This window comes from Sarcophilus harrisii, chromosome 4 (assembly GCF_902635505.1).
Source record: "Sarcophilus harrisii chromosome 4, mSarHar1.11, whole genome shotgun sequence".
Lineage (NCBI taxonomy): Eukaryota > Metazoa > Chordata > Mammalia > Dasyuromorphia > Dasyuridae > Sarcophilus > Sarcophilus harrisii.
The window spans coordinates 7,278,231-7,298,491 of record NC_045429.1 but is presented as its reverse complement, the minus strand read 5'-3'; the positions used below and the strand labels follow the sequence as shown (position 1 = coordinate 7,298,491).

At 40.6% G+C, this 20,261-nt stretch overlaps 1 protein-coding gene across 1 annotated transcript in view; it reads right to left on the bottom strand.

Moving 5' to 3' along the window:
• The window catches only part of LRRC40 (leucine rich repeat containing 40), a 53,689-nt gene that overhangs the window by 27,377 nt on the left and 6,051 nt on the right, over nt 1-20,261 (bottom strand). Inside the window, exons 2-5 of the mRNA XM_031968878.1 lie at nt 8,900-9,081; nt 8,014-8,087; nt 3,931-4,060; nt 1,902-2,025 (exon numbers count right to left, since the gene is read on the bottom strand). Coding sequence (XP_031824738.1) covers nt 1,902-2,025; nt 3,931-4,060; nt 8,014-8,087; nt 8,900-9,081 — 510 coding nt within the window. The remainder of the gene's footprint in view (nt 1-1,901; nt 2,026-3,930; nt 4,061-8,013; nt 8,088-8,899; nt 9,082-20,261) is intronic.

The window sequence follows — 20,261 nt, the reverse complement described above, 5'->3', positions numbered from 1 at the left end:
GGCAACTGGGGTTAAGTGACTTGCCTAGGGTCACACAGCTAGGAAGTATTAAGTGTCTGAGACCAGATTTGAACCCAGGTCCTCTTGACTTCAAGGCTCTCTGCCACCTAGCTGCCCCCACTACCATTTATTTTTAAAGAAATAAACACATGTGAATGGAATAAAAAAGGTCTTTCAGTTTTTCCCCCATTGGACAATAGTGGTTCAGTAGAGAAAGGAGACATAATTAGCAGCATGATGATCTATTTTTTTTATGGTTTGTTCACATTGCTCTAAACTCCCCATGGGGGAATTCTAAAGATCTCACTCTCAGAACTTTTTGCAGCTTTTAAAACTATTAGTGTGGTTGAGTAACAATTCTATTTGGAGTAACAGTATCTGTGGGGAAATGAACTGACAATCTAAGCATCATTACCAAGCTCTAAACACCTAAGACTGTGGTTATTTTAAAAGTCAGATAAAAACCCCTCAGAGAATCAGTCCTTTTTACCCTGAGGCTTTAAATCCTCCTGACTGTCTTATTACTTAAGGATTGATCAAGCAGCTTTTCTTATGTTTATTATCATTCAAAGATTTCTGTGGATGAAACTATTTTCTGATTTTCAAGAAAATAGCTTTGGGAATCTGTCTCTAAGACCTAGTTCACAAACAAGTTGTACCCAAGTCAATTCTTGCATGTTATATATTTTACACAAGCTCCCAACTAGAGAGTGGATGGGAAAAGAAATAACATGTTGAGTCAATTTTCAAAAAATATGAAAACGAAGAGGTACATTAGCAGAGCAATTTGTAATCGGAGCTGATGGAAGTAGGGTGAAGTGAAGAAGGAAATGCTCAAAATAATTTAAATAACATTATTTTTCTCTTCTGCTAAATCTTTCTCTGAGGAATGAGTTCAAAGTGCCAAAGTAATCCAGATAAAGAGTAGTTTACAGCTGACTCAGAAGAGCAAGCAGGACATGGACATTTTGGTATCAAACATGATAAAATTAAGCACCAACTACTGGGAAAACTTTTTATTCTGGTTTTGTAATATGGGTAAAAATTATAAAATATGAAGGTTAGAGAGAAAGGCATCAAATTATACTTTGTTGTCTTTAAAATATAGTTTTAAAAAGACTTCAAGAATCTAAGATTTAGTAGAAGTTTCCCACCAACACAGACCAGGTTGCAAGTTCTCTGTCTTAGGAAACAGTCCCTGTGAGTTGCTTTGGCTAAAAAGCTCCACTCTCCAGGGGCCTCACTTAAAGTGAGAGTCTGCTGGTCCTTGAGCACAGGCCCGGGTCAGGGCTCACAGCCTCTCCAGGCTGAAGGACCTGCCAGAGCAGCATTCTGCCGGCAGAGCTTTCACCAACCTCATGATGCCCACAATGTTGCCACCACGAAGCCCTTTTAATGTTTTGTTATTGTTTCATTAAAGAACTTTATTGTTTATTTTTTTAAGATTAAAAATGATATTATCCATTTAGGTATAAACATTTTTAAGTGTAAAAAAATCTGGCCTCAAGCAGAGGCCACCTTCTGGGAATTCAGGTCAAAGAGGCTGATTCTGAGCCAGGGAAGCTACATGGCACCCCTCACCTCATGAAGGCTGAGAGGCAAATAGCAAACATCACAAAACTAATTGGTTGTCCAGCCCATCACAATTTTATTAATTTTATTACACTTTTTCTCATTTTGCAAAGTTCACTTCTTGATCATTTTAAATTTTCTCTCTCAATTAAATGCATGATTACCCGTGAAAATCGGGTTCTTGGGTAAAAACTGACATCCCCAAGGGAAGTAACACCCAGAACCTTCAAAGCCATCATTATGTTTGTCACCTTTAACCACAACAAAATGTTTGAGATGTACAAAACCCTACATTACATTTAAAATATTTTAATGCTGAATAAGCTTACTTTTCATCCTCGTGATTTCCACTGGCAAGTCCTTCATCTGATTACTAGCCAGATTGAGTCGCATTAGGTTAGAGAGGGAAGAAAAACTAACTGGAAGAGCTGTAAGGTGATTGTTCGACAGATCCTTTTGAAAAAGAAAAAACTTGTAAGAAATGGTCCCTGCGAAGGTCCTTTAACATGCAGTTTTGAGAAGTCTGTGGGTAATGCAAAGTATATTCTGGGAAAGAACCATTTCACTAGGGAAGGGTTTTCTTCTCTATGTTTCCATCTCTCCTAACTATAAGCTCTTTGTTGGAATTATAAAATCATTCTGAATTTTCACCAGGTACTTATATAAAACCAATGTAAATACTTAATTTTGCCTTTTGGGATCATCAAGCTTTCAATGTAGTAGGAAATGGACTGAAATCAAGACCTGCCACATCCTCTTGCCTAGATAGTCAGGAGATTTCTTTTTGGAAATTTAAAAATCTCTGCTATCCTGGAAATTCTTAAAACTGGCTGCACCTTCAAAGAATCCTTTCCTGCTTTACTAGATTTCTCTGAATCCATCAGTGTTTGGTTTCATACTTTCACAAACGAAAGTAAAAAGTGAAAGAATGACCCATATGATGTGTGAAGAAAAGCTTTCTTCCTTCTCCTTTTGTATAAAAGGCCAGCCAATTCTGGCAAATTCTCAAGGCTCGATTTTACCAATGTGGCCAATTCTCACTCTCTGTGGGAGCCAAGGCTGCCTAATTAATTTCCACATCTCTTCTCGATAACTGCATCATTCCAGGTTGAGCAGGTTGTTAAATTATTGTCTTAGCAATTTTGTAAGAGATGTTTTAAAGCTCCTTTTTAGTGCCCATATGCTAGTCTTTATTTTTTACTATTTTTCCAATGCAGTACTAAGTACTGAATGTCTGGTGGCACAGGATGAGAACAAATAGATTAAATGGCCCTTAGCTTCCTAATTCAAATCCACAAGTGGAGAAAGTAGAAGAGGTTGCCAGTGACAGACACTGGTTAAGTCTTGTCATTTCTAAAAATGGTTTGCAGCAAGAGAAATATCACAGCTATCATTAATGTGCCAAAACTATTCCCTAAACACATATTACAACACTTAAAAGCCCATGTCAAAGGTCGAAGGTCCATGGAAGATCCTACAGGGAAGTCTTAACAATCATTAATAAAAAACCCTTGCAGGGTTTTTCCCCATCATTCCCCATTCATTCCAACATAATTGTGCATTCTCTCTTCAAGCAGCAAACATAATGATGGTTACCTCAAGGTCTGAGATTTTACCCAACACTTCTTCGGCTCAAACTTCTAGTGATACACAGCTATCATTTTTATGTGCAATATAAAGATATACCACCACAATGGGGCCACTAACAGGACTGGAATCTAGTACTTATTTCAAGTTCGCATAGTGTTTTATAATTTATGGATCTTTTTCTTTGCTTACATATTCTTTCTTGTCATTTCTGAACCTTCCCCTCCCCCCCAATGCTGAGTACTTAGTAAGATTCCCCAAGAATTAAACACTGTTCCTTTGAAAAACATGAGTCTACTTGGTGACAGTCCTCTCAGTGATGTGATTTCTGAAAAATACCACAGTGTAAATATTATACCCCAGAATCGTGAATTTGGAGCTAAGAGGGACCTTTTGGGCCAGAAGGCCAGAGTCGAATCCCTCCATGTGCCAGATGAGTAATGTCATGTTACACACAAAGTAAACATCTGAGACATTATCTGAATCCAGCACTCATGTTCTCTTTGTGCCTCAGGGGCTACTTGCAGATGCCAAAAGTAAACTCAATTGGCTTTTGTGAGTCTATTGGTCTTCTTCTCTCCCAATTATTCCTCCTCGGTCTCATCTAGCAGCCAGAAGGCTCTTAACCCTGGTTGAAAAAAAAGATGATGAAGGAGGTTGTGGGCTTTCATTGAAAGGAGGATCAAAGACTCCTCCTCTTCAGGACACTAAAAAGCTGATCAACAGTGTTTCAATTAAAAAACACGTCAGGATTACAAAAGCACAACTTACTAAATCCTCTAATTTGTGCAACTGCCCAAATCCTTCAGGGACGCAAGTCAGTTCGTTGTACTGCAAAAACAGGCCCTTCAAATTTCTTAGTTTTGTAAGTTCTTGAGGTAGTGTTTTCAGTTTGTTATGACTAAGGAGAGAGAAAAACAAATGCTAAAACATCTGAAAATATAGTAAAGTTGTGTAGCTTTTGTTAGCAAATTACATGACCCTATTAAAACTTTATTTTTATTTTGAAAGTAATTCTATTTTCTTTCACAATACTGTGCACATAAAAAGGGTAGTAATAAGTGACCTTTTGGACATTTCAAAGGAGATAAAGGAAATTCTTTCACAAAAGTAATTAGTGAATTATCTTTTGATATCCTTTGTCATTAACTCTTAATTATATAAACTAAAGGAGTATTGCTTTTTAAAAAAATATATAATCTAAAGTGTACAAGTATCTGATTAACAGAATTCTAGGAAATGCTCAGTTTCTTTGTCTCCTCACCCTCCTATCATTCCAGCTCTACCTCTTATGGCAAATCCTCCAGAATCAAATGACTGTTTTAGGTGAGGCTTCAAGGAGGACATGGCAACTCCAGAAGAACTTGGAATAAAAGGAAGAACTATTCTAACAAAGGCCCAGAGGCAAGAGATCAAAGAAAAGGTCAAAGAATCTAATTTCCTAAAAGCCGAATGCATGAAGGAAAAGCCTGGGCCCCCACTAGGAGAGAAATGCACGAGGAAGAAGAGAGCCCATGGAACAGACAGAATCTAAACCCCGCTCTCTTTCAGCCCTGACCATTCCTGCCAGTGGCTCTGCCATCTCCCTGTCTTTCCAATGGTCATTTCCTTCCGACTCTCCTCTCTCTCTCACCAATCATATTCAATAAATGCCCAAGTCCTGCCAGCTCCCCTGGCTTAAAATCTTTTACACCCAACCCCTCTCCTGCCACTGAGGGAAGCAAAGAGCATCCTGCCTCAGACTCTGACTAGGACCCTGGCAAGTCCTTCCAACTTGGGTCAGAATGAATTTTCTTAAGCAGAGAACTTAGGATGGCCCTCTCTCCTCTGCTCCCTACTCCTCAGAGCAAGTTCAAACTCTGCTGCTCCAGCATTTAAGACCTTTCATGTTATGGGCCAGAAATCTGAATTGGAAACAAAGGATTCTTATAAGGTACTAAATCAGAAGAACTGATAGAGACAATAGTTATCTAATTTAGCCTGGTTCAGTATGATTGATTTAATCCTACAAGAAGATGTTATGGGCCAGAACTTGAAATAAGGTATTAAGTAGAATTGAGGAGACAGTGATTAAATCTAGTTTAGCACTGATTTAATCCTACAACAAATAATGGTTTCCTAGTGATATAATGGTTGGTTTGTACTCAGTGTGGGGCTTATAAGCTAGAAGCCTCAGCCAGGGAGATTCAGAGACAAGCAGACAGAAGGCTGGAGGCTGAAGGCTGGAGTACAAGCCCTTGGACTCAGACAGATTCATCCCATCTCACACCACCTTGGTGGCAGGCTCTCCTCCTTCGCTTCTCCGCTGAAACCAAAACTCCGGAAAGTCCCCAGAAAACTAGCCAAGCTCCAAGTGAAGGAGATAGGACTTTGAAGGAGACAATAAAGGATTTGGACTTTAACCCTTGGCTGCACTTGTAGTGATTACTGAACCGAAATGAAGGCTCCCTCCAGAGACCTCAAGAAAATCTCAACAGAAAACATTACATTTTAGAGAATATTACATGTTGGCATCAGAATAGGGACAATTCCACTGACTTAGTACCTTGTAAGAATCCTTTGTTTCAAGTTCAGAGTTCTGGCCCATAATACTCTCACATTTGGGAATCTATTTTAATCCCTCCTGCTCCCTTCCAGGCAAGATGTACCCCAGAAAGCCTCTGCCCCATGAATGGGTGCTGACCATCCCAGCCCCTGCTAACCTGCTGAATGCCCATATTCCAAGGACCACTGAGCCACTCACTGGCCAAGAGCGCTTTCCTTCCCAGGATCTCCTCTGATGACCCAGCATTCATCCTCTAGGATTAAAGCTGTGGAGTTGTCCTCCAACTCACAGGTTGCCTAACAGAGCTGAAGGAGGTTGGCAAAGCATGGTTGACCATCACACGATGATGGCTGGGCCCTCAATAGGTCAAGGCTATCCCTGAATATGGCCCTCGTCTGCTGTCCCACTCGCCCCAGCAGCTCTCCCCTCAAATCTCCAACAATACTCCCTCCCTTGATCCCTGAGCTCAGGACTGTGGAGATGCTGAAGGCACTGACTGAAAGCTTTCCCTCCCTCACCTGAAGAGGAAAGCTTTCCTGCGCTTTCCCTCCCTCACCTGAAAAGGTGGCCCTGGCCCTTTCCCTTTCTACTCAGGGAGCCCAAGCGCCTCCTTCTCTCTCCCTCACATGTGCTGGATCCTTACCAAGGGGGTGGTTTGTATTTTCACAACATCTGCTCCATCCATGCCCTTCTCCCCTGACATTTCCTCCCTCCTGATACAGATCCTGGTGATCTCACACCTCGATTACTGCAAAAGCCACAGGGGGTGGGAGGATAGGGGAGTGTCTGCCTCAAATCTCTCCCCTCTCTCCAGCTTCCAAAGGGATTCTAAAGTGCAGGTCAAATCACCCCAAACCAACCCTCCACTTTGGTCTAGGGGCACTCCTGCCTCCAGGACCAAACAGAAAATGCTCTTTTGCTGTTCCAAAGCCTTCACAACTGTCCCCTTCCTCTTTACTTCTCTCCACATCCTCGACCTTCCAGACTGTTCTCACACATGGCATACTGGGCCTTTTTCTTTCTCAGCTCAGATCCCACCTTCCCCAAGAAATCTCCCCTAGCTCTCTGCTCAGCTAGTGATGACTCTCTATTTATACTGCACACATTTTCTATGTGCATTTATTCTGTAGTGTCTCTATAGTGAGAATATGAAATCCTTGAAGACAGAAACCACGTTTTTTCTTAGCGTCCCAAGTACTTTGTCTGGCGCTAATCGCATAGCAAACACTTAATAGAGGCTTATGATTTAGTCTTCCTCAGAGAGGATTTATTCCACGTGGGAAGGAATCTTATCTACATTTTCTATCTCCTCTAAAATAGACAAATAACTGAATGAATTGCCCAGAGAGGAATTACTAAAGACTTGAATAGAAGAAAAGGAATAGGGGGCTAAAAGGGAAGTAACAATAAAAAGGATATTGTGAATATTTGAAAAGGAACTTAAGACGTCTAAACAAAATCAAATCAGACCAGGACATTAATTAAATTATGATCAGTGAATTTAGTATTCAACCAAACTAAAAGCAGCATCTAAATAAAAGTTTAGCAATAGTAAACTCATCTTCATGATGGTGTTAAATTTATAATCGGCCAAGAAAAAATTTTGGCAATTTGAATAATGGGGAAAAATTAATCTTTGATTTTCAAAAATGACATTTTTATAGCCCCACATAAATGTCACCAAATTATCATTTTTGGTTTTAGAATAACTACCAAAAAGTAAGCAGTACTTACTAAATATAATTTTGTTATTAATCAATAAATTGATTAATTGAATAACATGATTTCCTAGGATCAAAGATTTAAACCTGGCAAGGACCTCAGAGATCAACCACTTCAACACCTTACATTTACAGAGGAGGAATCTGAAATGGAAAACTGTTATAAGAAGTACTGCCCCAAATCACAGCGCTATTAAGCAGTAGCAGAAGCAGACAATGAATCCAGCCTCCCTCTGTCTGTCTGTTTATGTCTCTCTCTATATTTACATGTGTACATATATAGATTTTTTTTTCTCCACACTGGACCTATGATTTGCACAAAGGGAACACAGTGTGCAACTCCATCCTGATGATGGTCAATGTACCTACAACTTCCCATTTTGAAAAGTTAACCAGAAAATGAAAGGCTAAGGCCTTCTCCATGATCAGAACCCCACGTGGCTGGGAACAGACTCTAGGTCTTCCTCAGGGGACCACCAGCCCGTTTTCACTACACTTTCCCCTCCTTTGCCCTCTTTTTTTTTAATCTCAGAAAATTAATAAATCATTTCAAATCATCATCATCAACATCAAACAGTATGGCTTTACCTGACATTAAGCTTCTGAAGATTTTCCAGCTCACCTATGGCGCAAGGAAGGGACGTCAGCAGATTATCGTGCATCTAAAACAAGTTAGCAGATTCAGTCACAAACAGGGTTTGTTTCTTTTCCCACTCTCACTCCCCCACACAATGTCCCCCACCACTTCCTCTTCTCACACTTTTCAACCTGAGTCTCTCAGTTCTCTTCTCATGTTATTATCAGTAAAAGAGGTTATTGGTCAGAAATCATAAGTGGAGGCTGAATTATATATAGTATAATTATACAAAGAAAAGAATAGGCTGATACGCTTACTGATTCAATGAGCTCGAAAATAGGACATTTCAAAATTCAAAAGCTGCTCTGAGAAAGAACAATGCAATTCAGTTAAGTTAAATTAAGGTCCAATATCTTAATTTAAGACCAGAGCAAAAATGAAAATATTTTTCGGTCATGTTACAAAACTTAAATTCTAAATTTCAAACGGATCATGTATAGATGCCTGAAATATTAAGTTGTGTGAAAATAAATCCAGAACAAAGCATATAGTGATAAAACCTTTACTTCTGGAGTTACTATATAATTACAATCTCTAAAAGGAAGTCTCTATCATGATAGAAGGGTCGAGGACAAGCATGACCAAGTATATGAAAAGGTGGGAATGAGCCATAGTTTGCACTGCTAAGGAAGAAAGCCTATCGATGAAATCACAGTAAGCAGTGAGGTCCCACCTTGTTTAAAATGCAGAACTTTAATTTAACCTGACATTTGCTTCTTCTATTCTGCTGACAGGAAATGAAAACCATTTCTTTCCTACTGAACTGTCAAGATCTAAGTGGAGATATGTTTTCTCTTTACAGTATCTATTTCAATCAAGGATAGTCAATCAACTTACATCAAGTATTGTCAGTGCAGGCAAAAGTCTGAGGTCATCTGAAAGTGACTGAAGTTTATTGTTGGATATGATAAGTTTAGTCAAATCTATCTGTTCCCACCATCGTTCAGAAGCATTGAAGGAATGATTCTGTTTTGCTTCCTCGGGGAGGTCCAAATTTATTCTCCAGACTGTCTGAGGAACTATTTTCCCCCAAAATGAGAAGGAAAAAAAGGTGATTACATTACTACATTCCATTAATACTAATGTTTGTGAAAATGGATAGCAAAAGTTAATACAATGTCAACCAAAAATTCTTTCAAAACTATTTCTAGATTTTTAATTTTTTTTTCTAAATTAAAAAAAAATGGGATTAGGAGTACACAGGAAATATATAATACAGGGTTTTTTAAACTTTTTCCACTCATGATCCTTTTTCACTCAAGAAACTTTTACATGACAGTGAATTATATATATCTTATAATGTATATAAGACAGATATACAAATTAAGCACTTCCTAAATCATAATTTCATAATCCCAACATTCAGTTATACAACTTTATATGAAGTCTCAAGCCATGGTTTTAGAAGCTTTGGTAGTGGAAAAAAAATAATGGATTTGAAGCCCAAGAAGCTGAATTTAAATCCTCAGGACAATGACTAGTTACTGTGAGACCATGAGTTGTCATTTCTCCTTTCTGATAATTATTTCTTTTCTACTAATAATATATAAAATGAGCAAAGCTGGCCTAGATTTCTCTAAACATATTTCCTAGTTTTTTATATGATTCTATGCCTCTAAGAAAAAGCAACAAGAGTGAAAAAACCAGTATAGAAGGCTTTGAAAATCTTAGTGTTACACAAATTCTAGCCATTATTATTATTATTATTTTATTTTATAACATTATATGGTTATGTAATCTAAAATATATACAACTCATATGATATAATCATTATTAAAATTATTACTGAACCATCTTGCCAATAGGATCTCATCTAGGATTAGGACTTGGAAACCTGACCTACCAAGAAACAAGCAAACATTCTAGACACTGCCTATCACCTGACTATGCACCATCCCCTACCATCCTAAGATAACAGAAATAAACAACTGAATATGGTCAGTTAGTTACCAGTTATTTACTGATCCACAAACACAGGCTCAGTCTTATCTTTTTCCTTTTTATTTGAGAAAGAATGAACTGACTATGCTTTCTGATACCATTACCCTATGACGATGAGAGCTGCGGTCACATGGTACCTCTGCATCCTCTGGCTAACAAATTCCCACCTCCAATTTTCCCAATCCTTATAATTGAGAATTTCTGAAAACTTCCTTCTGACACTTAACATTTCCCATTCATTCATTTCCATCCCAGCCCCATAACTCTCTTCTTACTGTCTGAAGTATTAAAAAAAAAAAATTTCTCATATTGGACTTTTTATTTACTCATATACCCAATATGTTGCCAAATATTTTCATTTCTATCTCACATAGGCTTCAGCCAGGTCCAAGCCCTCAGCACCTCACTGAAATCAATCAATAACAAAATACTTAAGCACCTACTATGTGTCAGGCATCTGAGGACACAAAAAGAGGCAAAAGATAGCTTTTCCGAATCTCAAGGAGTTCACAATCTAATCTGGGAGACAACATGAAAATACACATATATGAAAGCGAGCCAAATATAAGAGAAAGAAGAAATAAGAAGAGCTTGGCAAGGGCCAGAAGAGGGGTTTCCCAGGAGAAGGTGGGATTTTGGTTGGGAATTAAGGGAAGCCAAGTAAGTCAACAAAGAAGAGGAGGAAGAACAGCAGGCATGTGTACATCCACAGAGGATACCCAGAGCCAAAAGATGGAATTCTTCCTGGAACAGTGAGGAGGTCAATGCCATTGGTTGAAGAACACATGGAGGGATATAAAATGGAAGACTGGGAAGCCAAGAGAGGGCAGGTTAGGAAGGCCTTTGAATGCCAAACAGAGCACTTTGTATTTGAGCCTAGAAAAGTAACAGGGACCCAACAGGATTTGAGCAGCAGGAAAACATCACTGGAGCTGTGTTTTAGGAAAATCACTTTAGTGGGAAGAGACCAAGGCAGGCAGACCTCATCCCACCCCCAGCAGGTAGTCCAGGACTGAGGCAATGAGGGCCTGTAGTGGGAAGGAGCAGAGTCAGAGCAGAGGAGGGGGCATCTTCAGGACATTCTACAATGGTAACATTGGCAGGCCTTGGCAACAGCTTGGATATGGGGATGAGAAACAGTGAAGACTCCTGAACTACAAGCCTGAGGACTGGGAGGCTAGAGGGGTTAATAGTGGAGGAGAATTCTGGGGAAAGAGAAGGAGCCATGAACATCCAATTCAAGACATCTGAAAGGCAGTCGGAGACGCAAGGCTGCAGGTCAGCAGGGAACAGGACAGGAAAGGTAAACTAGAGAATCATTAGAATAGAGATGGTAATTAAATTCATAGCAGTTTATGAAATCACCAAATGAAGTAGTACAGAGGCAGGAGAGAAGGGATCTCAGAGGAACACCTATAGTTAGGGAGCATGATCTGGAGGAGGGTTCCTTAAAGAGAGGAAAGCAAGAGAAGGCCCAGTCAGACAGACGGGAGGAAACCAGGACAGAGTTGTACCTCCCCCAAAAAACTGAAATAGAGCAAAGGCTGCAGAATGAGTCCTCAAGAATGAGAAAAAGGCCACGAGATTTGGCAAGTAAGAGATCACTAACTTCGGAGAGAACAGTTATGGTGGAACAAAAGCCAGATTGTAAGGGATTAAGAGAGAATGAGAAAAAGTTGAAGTGCCGACTGGACGCAGCCTTTGCAAGTTTAACTACAAAAGGCAGGAGACAGGATGATATTTAGCAGGGACAGAAGGAGGGAAGTGAAGGATATTTCAGGATAGGGGAGACATGGGCATGGTGGTAGGCAGTAGGAATTGAGCCAGAAGAGAGATTGAATATAAGTGAAGGAGTGGGGGTTGATAGAGAAAGGGGGCAGGCAGCCTATTGGAAAAGACGAGATGGAAAGGGATCACTTGCACAGGAAGAAGCGTTGGCCTTGGCGAGCAGTAAGACCATGTCTCCACGGGTGACAAAAGCCACACAGTGGCAGGAGGAATTTGAGTGATTGGAGGTAAGGAAGAGGGGACAAGAGGCTTTAATCTTTTTCCATAAAATATGAGCCAAGTTTCTCAGCTGAGAGAGTGGGAGGTTTAAGGAGGGACTAGAACTGCATTTAAAGGGTATTTTATTCTGGTCTCCCTGACAACCTATTCCCCTTCTAGTCAATCTAGAAAGTTTTAGCAGGAAATTCAACTGCAATGGAGAGCCTGGAAATCATGAACAAATGATACCGAAGAAGGCTCCCGGAGCATAATTTAAAAATTACATCATATAGTGATCAAAACTATTATATGTATATATAACCAGTAATATGTGCCTAATTGAGGGAAACCACCTATGGACTGCTTATCAAAGGTCTGCTTCTATGATAGGTAAGTTCCAGACAAAATCCAGCTCTTCACAGCTCCAGACCAACAGAATATCCAAAAGCTGCTGCTAATGTTGGGATGAAGACTTTCAAGCAGTATCCATAAGTTTGAGACAATTTGGATATGTTCATGAACCAATCCCCAGGGAGCAGAGGAGTCGGTAAAAATGAGACTTCCAACTCCTGCTCCCCTCTATCACCATCTGATCCAAGCTGCTGAGCATTCCCAATTTTAATTCCCGGTTATGAGGGATGCCCTCTGCCTCTCCCCCAACCCATGTCCCCACACCATCTGCCTTAAGTGTCCCACCTCACTTCCACCTTCTTTGGCCTTTCTTAATCTGGGCCCGCCTCCCCGTTTCCCATGCCAACTGTAGTCTTTCCTGCCGAGTGAGTATCCTAAAACTGTACACAACTGCCAAGAAGGTTTGGAAGAGCTGCTGTGCAGAATGGCAGAGCTGATGAGGACGATGTATATATGGCAGGACTGTTTCATGGCCCCAGTTAGAACAGCTGTGTGACTTTCTCCACCCTCACTCAGCAGCGAGTGCGTAGGTGTAAAGATGATGTGACGCAAGTTATCCAACCTTGGTTGGCTTAAGTGGAGATGTGAGGAGGGGGCTGGGGATTCCAGAGACAGGACAGAGTTGAACTGACTCTCAGGAATGGCTACCATTGAAGAGATGGCCTGGGAGAGCATTGAGAAGATCAGACTTCACAGTGCAGATCAGGAACAAGGTTAACAAGGATGGCAAAGAGAGGATGGGCAGAACAGGGGATTTCAGAATTCTTGCCCATGAAGGCGGCCCATATGTGGGCAATAGCAGGATCCAGGGCTGACCCGCTGTTTGTGGCTGGGGGAAGAAGGAGCTTAGGAAGGCACGCATGGGGCCATCCCGTAGAGAACATCACCCAAGTCACTGAAGAAAAGAGTGACCCGGGCATGTAGAACCAACAGCCTCACCAGAGGCTCCCAACCAAAATCACACACAGGACTGACCTTGCCACTCCTTGCTAAATTCTAATGGCTCCCTATTATTTCTAGAACCAACTATGGAGCCTTGCTTGGCATTTTAGTCTCTTCCTAATCTGGCCCCTTCCCACCTTTCAATACTTCTAAAATATTCCTTCCTACTCACATTGCTGTGCTGAGGACACAAGAGAGCTAAGACATACATCCATGTCCTTGAGGAATTAATGGGGCAGATAAAAAGCAGGTGAAAATTGTGGATAAAAGGGAAGGTACTGACTGGAGTGGAAAGGTCAGGAGTCCTGAAGTAGTGCAGCAAGGTGGGAAATGAGGATCTACCTGTACTAAGACCCCTCCTTAAATGTAACTCCACCCTCCAATGAGGAGTGGGAAGAGGGGAGGCAAGAGGGGAGTGGAATCCCTTCAATTTCCCAACTATCTGGGTGCTATCTGGGTTCCCTGCCCTCCCCCAAAGCAGCTAACTCTAAACTTCCCCAGGATCTCATCCTTTTGGCCAATTCTAATCAATAAAATATTCTTCTTTGCACTGCTCTCAAATCTGTTTCCCAGTACTTTTAACTGAAATTTAATTTAAGCACAACTCTTTAAGAAGACATCTCACACACCAAAGTTTGCTGCAATTAGCATAAAGTATAGAAGATATGCCCATACCAAGACCCTCTGCAAATTTTCGGGACCGCCACTGATGCCAGCCAGCTACCCCAGTGAACACTTAGGTGAGTAACTTTGGTCAGACGTTGACAACAAGAAGTAGGTAAATTATGAGTGCACAAAGATCAATTGTTCTTTAACTTTAGTGAGTGCAAAGCACTGAGGATTTAAAGGCAAAAATATGGTCCAAGAGCTTTTCTAGTGCTCCCACTAATGCTTGGGGGCAAAGAAGAAAACCACCTACTGAAAGTGAGGGTGTGAGCTATGCCCTGCAGGAGTCCAGGGCAGCTGGAAACTGGAGAAAAAAAGAAGAGTCCTTCAGATATGAGAAGCAAACCAAGAACTGGGAGGAACAGCAAGTCAGCCACTGAGGGTGGATCTTAGGCTGGAAAGGTAGAACGGAGGCAGGCTATAAAGGGTTGGAAATGCCAGAGCCAGCATGTAATATCTGATCCTGGCGCTCCTCGGGGGCCACTGCAGTTTTTGAGTACAGATTTGTGTTTCAGGAAAAGCGCTCTGGCAGATAGATTCTAGTCAGTGAGTCACATACCATTTAACACATTTTTAAAAAAGGGGGGAAAAAGTTTCACAAAACTATCTAATGCAGCAACCAAGTCCCACAATAGAAGCAATATTTCATACCCACCTGGCACATGGTAGGTACTTAAATATTTATTGACTACTGACCATCATCTCCCACCTAAGAAGAGAAGAATGAAACTTAAAAGCTATGCTAGAAGCAGACAACCAAGCACTTAAGGCTAATTGCCTATTGGACAATAACTCTATTAGCATATGTTTGGAATTTCTCTTCTTATAGTAGATGCTAGCTCAATATTTGGGGTTAAGAGAATTGTAGGTAAGGATTAGGGAGTGGAATGAGAGAGAACTTCACTTGGCCTTAGGATGAGGAAGAGAAAAGTGTGGCGATTCCTGGAGATTCTGGACTCTAGAATCAAGGAAGGATCCTTGGCAAAACTCCTGGCAGTTTTGTCCATCTCCTTCATTTCTCCCCTTTTTGCTTATCCTGACTCTGGCTGATTCTGAGGTCTCCAGGGAGCTAGCCCGGACTTTACAAAGAAGATGCGTTTTCTATCTTCTTTGGGGTTAAACCTACAACATCTAATTTCTATTTCTGTCAGTGTTCTTTGCATTTACTTTAACAGAATCACTATGTAATTTTCCCTTATTCCGCTTACTTCATTTTGCATCAGCCCACATGTTTTGCTCTAGTTTTAAAACCTTTCACACTGATCATTTCTCATGACCTAGCAATGGTCTATATTGTATCCATGTACCACACCTCACTCCATGGGCATCTACTTTGTTTCCAGTATTTTGCTACCATTTTGCTACCATACCATTTTGCTACCATAAAGGCTGAAATGCCTTTCAGACATTTTGAACTGGATGGATGTTTAGTTGCTAGAGATATTTTCATATCAAATCCCAAGTGATAACATTTGGCAAATCATTGAACCTCCCTGGGCCTCAATGTCCACAACTGCCCAATGAGGCCTTGGGCTCCGGGGTAAGAGGTGCCTACAGAATCTGGACATCGGCCCATGAACGATCTGGTCACACAATTTGGAGAAAATCAATGAACCTGAGCTCCTCCTCGCCTTACTGGAGACCAAACCACAGTGGGACCTCCTGAGGTCAGGCTCAAAGAGGCAGCGCGCTAGAGCCAGACCAGCTGGGCTCTGTCTGCCGGTCAAACACTAAGCAGAGATCTAGATGGGGAACTGTGGAAGAAGGTGCATATCTAGAGATGAGATCTTAGAGTGAGAGGTGGGTTTAAATGACATCTATATAAAGATGATTAAAACTGAGGGAGGTAATCAGACTTCTGGGTGAGAGCTCATAAAGGGACAAGGACAGCCAAGAACTTGACTTTGGAGAGGACCCTTAATTGCTGATGAATGAAGTGAACTGTGAAAGCTGTCTCACCAGATGGAGACAAGGTTCTAAAGAATGAGGGGTGGCTGGGTCCCAGGGCCAGAAATCCCATGGTTTACAAGGAGTGGGACCTTTTCTTTGTAATACTAAGTTGGGGCCACCTTGGCATTGAACCTCCCATATAAGGTAATGCAGTAATCCTAAAGATGTGGTTGAGTTGAAAGTTTTTCCTCATTTATGACTTAAAATATGAGGTCATTTGTCCTGGCTAATGAGGGCAAAATTCCAGCCTATAGGGAGCGTTAGAACCCAGGCCTCTATAAAATCTTTATCTGGTAACTTGCCTCGCTTTGCCCAACTGCTTGTGGGAAGGAAGACGCCCTTTCTCACAAGATCATAATAAAATCCCTATCTGCTTTTGCCTTGAGAAATCTCCTTAATTTATTTGATTTATTTGAGCTGGTGGTTTTGTCACACACAGCGAGAAGAGGTGCTGAGAGAAGGAATGATTTCTATTCAAAAGGAGTTTAGATCCTCCAAACTGCCATCCCGAGGAATGAAAAAGTCAAGGATCTCAAGGGAAATGATGAAAAAAGTATCAAGAAAGGGGACCTATTATATTTTAATATATTTAACATCTACTGGTCATCCTGCCATTTAGGGGAGGGGGTGGTGGGGGGTAAGAGGTGAAAAACTGGAACAAGAGGTTTGGCAATTGTTAATGCTGTAAAGTTACCCATGTATATATCCTGTAAATTAAAGGCTATTAAATAAATAAAAAAAATAAAATAAAAAAAAAAAAAAAAAAAAGAAAGGGGACCTAGCAGTACAGATCTCAAATGAAATTACTAAGCATCAGTCACCAAAACAATGTCATACTAGTTAAGAAATACAGAGCTTCATCAGTGTGACAGATTAGTATCCAGTAGTGTCATAATTAGGCACTTAAAAATGACATGCTCATTCCCTTCCTTTCTTTCTTCTTCTTGGAGTAGCAAGCAGATATAATCAGAAATTAAAGGAATGAATATTGACTAGGGAGTAAGTGAACATATTATGTGATTTGAATATAATGAGATATTTTTAAAATAATGATGAAAGGGACAGTTAGGATAAAGCCTAATGTACACACAGAGAAAAGATCCCTGGCTTTTTCCAAGTCTCAGCTAAGATACCCCTTCTAGAAGAAGCCTTTCCCAGTGCCTTCCCCTTGAGAGTATCTTCATCTGTTCTATACGCAGCTTCTCTGTACAAAGTTACTCATTTATGGTCAATCCCTTTACTGCCATCAGAGCATGAGGTACTTGAGAAGAGGGATTGTTTTTACCTCTCTTTGTACCCCTAGAACTCAGGAAGGCACCTGGGACATAAAAGGTGCTTAATAAATATTTATTATCTTATTGACTTGTATGGCAGCCTTGGGGATTCAATGTGATCTTGAGAGGAGTATAGTAAGCACTTAATGCCTGCTGACTTGACTGACTGACCTGAGGACACTTGTAGGAATTAATGCAGAGGGAAGTGAGCAATGCAAAAATAATTTTCTGTCAATGATATAAAAACTGATCAAGACAATGACCAAAAATCTGAGGGAGAATGTTCCTGACCTCAGGATAGGAAAGTGACAGGCTCCTGGTGCAGAATGAGACACATTATTTTTTTGGACATAATTAAGCAAGAATTGATATGTTGACTATGCATATTTGCTAAAAAGGTTATGTTCTGGGTCCCTGCCATACTTACCCCATCATGGAAATAGAGACAACTGATTTTGACTGAGGAAAAACAAAAAGCCTTGAGAATCAGAAGTAAGCTTTTTTCACTGATACACCATTCCACTGAAACTGCTCTTTCCAAAGTTACTGATGACCTCTGGGCTGCCAAATCCATTGGCTTTTTCCTCAGGCTTTATTCTCCTTGTCCTTTCTTCACCCTTAGATTCCATTGATCACCTTTTTGACTTTAATACTTTATTCTCTGTTGCTGCTCAGGTCACCTTCCCTCCTGATAGTCTTACTTCTCTAACTCATACTTCTCAAGTTATGCTGGATCCTCCTCTAGATCACATCCTCTAACCACAAGTGTCCACTTCTTTTCTCCCTGCACCACCCTTTATTTGGTGATCTCAACAGCTCTTATGTATTTAAGTTTTTTTTTAATTTACTTTGGATAAGTTTACTTATTTTGGCAGTATACTTTCCATGGATGTCCATACTAATAATGAGACTGACCCATGCATTACCAGATCTAGCTCAGCGTCTGGAAGGCTCTAAAGGAAAGTGTGGGAGAAGACTAAAGGTCTTCTAAAGGTGTATGGAGCTGTTGGGCTGACCTCATTGTTGTATGCTCGTGAAACCTGAACATTCTACCAGTGCCATGCCAGCAAATTAAATGGCTTCCATTTGAATTATCTTAGGAAGATCCTAAAGGTCACCTGGCAAGATAAGGTGCTAGAAACTGAGACTCTTTCTCAAACTAAACTGCCGAGCATTCCAACATTCCAACTCTACTGCAGAGAGCACAACTCCACTGGGCTGGCTATACTGTTCAAATGTCAAATGTACACTTGCCCCCCCCCCCCAAAAAAAAAAACATTTTATAGAGAACTCATACAGGACAAGCTCCCACAAAGTGATCAGAAAAAGTAACACAAGTGCGCTCTCAAGGTCTCTCTTAAGAACTTTAGAATCAATTGTATGACATGGGAGATAATGGCACAGATCTGCTCAGCACTGTGTACCTTCATCAGAGAAGATGCTGTGCTCTATGAGCAAAGAATTAGCCTATAAGAAACTTGAGATGTGCACAATTAGAGAAGCTATTCCAAATGTTCATATGGACTATTTGTGCCCAAACTGTGACAGAGCACTCTGAGCTCATATTGGTGTGATCAGCAACAGTGGGACAAACTATATCGCAACTCTTACATAGTGAGGTCATTCTGGTCCTCTATGAGAATAAAGGACAACAATGTATTTAATTACTATGAATGGGATAAACCGAGTGAAGACCTCTCAAAAGAATGTGGCCTTGATCTATGCCCGAATTGTGACAATAGGGCAATAACAAGTTGAGCAATAGTTAAAAGCTGCAGGTGTTCCATTATCTTACATTAAAAAAAAAAAAAATTCCCTCCAGTCTAGTATTTAAATACTTAATGGGTAAAGAGTTGGTTATTTAATAGTATTCTTTAGGAAATCTGTAAACCTGGACTCATCCAGACAATGGGAGAAAAAGTCAGGGGAGGAGGGGGGGGCTTCCAGTTAGGGTCCATGTAATCTTGTTTTGCAGTTTCAGTCCTTTACTGACAACACCTTGTTTGTCCTTTCTGGCAAGATGTAATAAATCCTTTTTGCTTTTCTATCCTAGAGTCTCTGATTTTACTTTGGGTTGGGGGATCATAGTTGTCCCACACATTATTTCTATGCTGATCATTCCCAAATCCTTATCTATCTGGCCCCAAACTCTTTGCAGACTTCTAATCTCAAATCTTAAATGCCTTTCAGACATTTTGAACTGGATGGATGTTTAGGAAACATCAAGACTTCCAGAAAAGAACCCATTCTCTCACCTGTAACACCTCTCCCACCCCCATCCCCATGCCCCACACATAACTTTTCTTTATCACAATGGGTGGTAACTACTTTCTTCCCCATCTTTCAAGCTCAAAAACTATGAGTCCTCCTGGATTCTTCACTCTCCGTTACTCACAGTCCAGGTGTTGAGAAAATGTGATGTGATTTCATCTTTGTAATATTTCTATAATATGCAATTGTACTGCAATGAGCTATAAGTGGGTCTGTCTGCTGCAAGCCTCTCCCCACTCAAATCTAGCCTATATTTAACCACCAAAGTGATTTTCTTAAAGTACAAGTCCAATCAGTCATGTCTGACTCTTTAAGATCCCTGAAAGAAGAGAACAAGTTATCCCCTAATTCACAGGAGCTCTCCTACATAACAAAGTCTTTCTTTCTTCATCCTTCCTCTTCTCTCCCTCTCAGAGACAGTCTCAAAGGAAGAGATGGTCCTCTAGGAGAATTCAATGCTTATAATTAGAGTTCCAAATACCCATTACTTCCTAGAGCATTACACTTCACCTATTGCCTCCCACTCGAGGGCTACTTGCTTCTTCTCATTCTCTTTCTCATTTTCAATCTCTCCTAATAAGCTATTTTACAAGTGCCAGATAGATAATAAACTAAGGCCTCAAAGCTGTTCAAAGAACCCTCATCATCCTTCCAAGAAACTTAACGCTAGAAATAGTTTGAGTTAAGCAGTTGAGGGAAACTAGGCTGAGGTGTGAGGAGGGAGAGAATTCTAGCCCAGGGGATCAGGTCAGTCACAG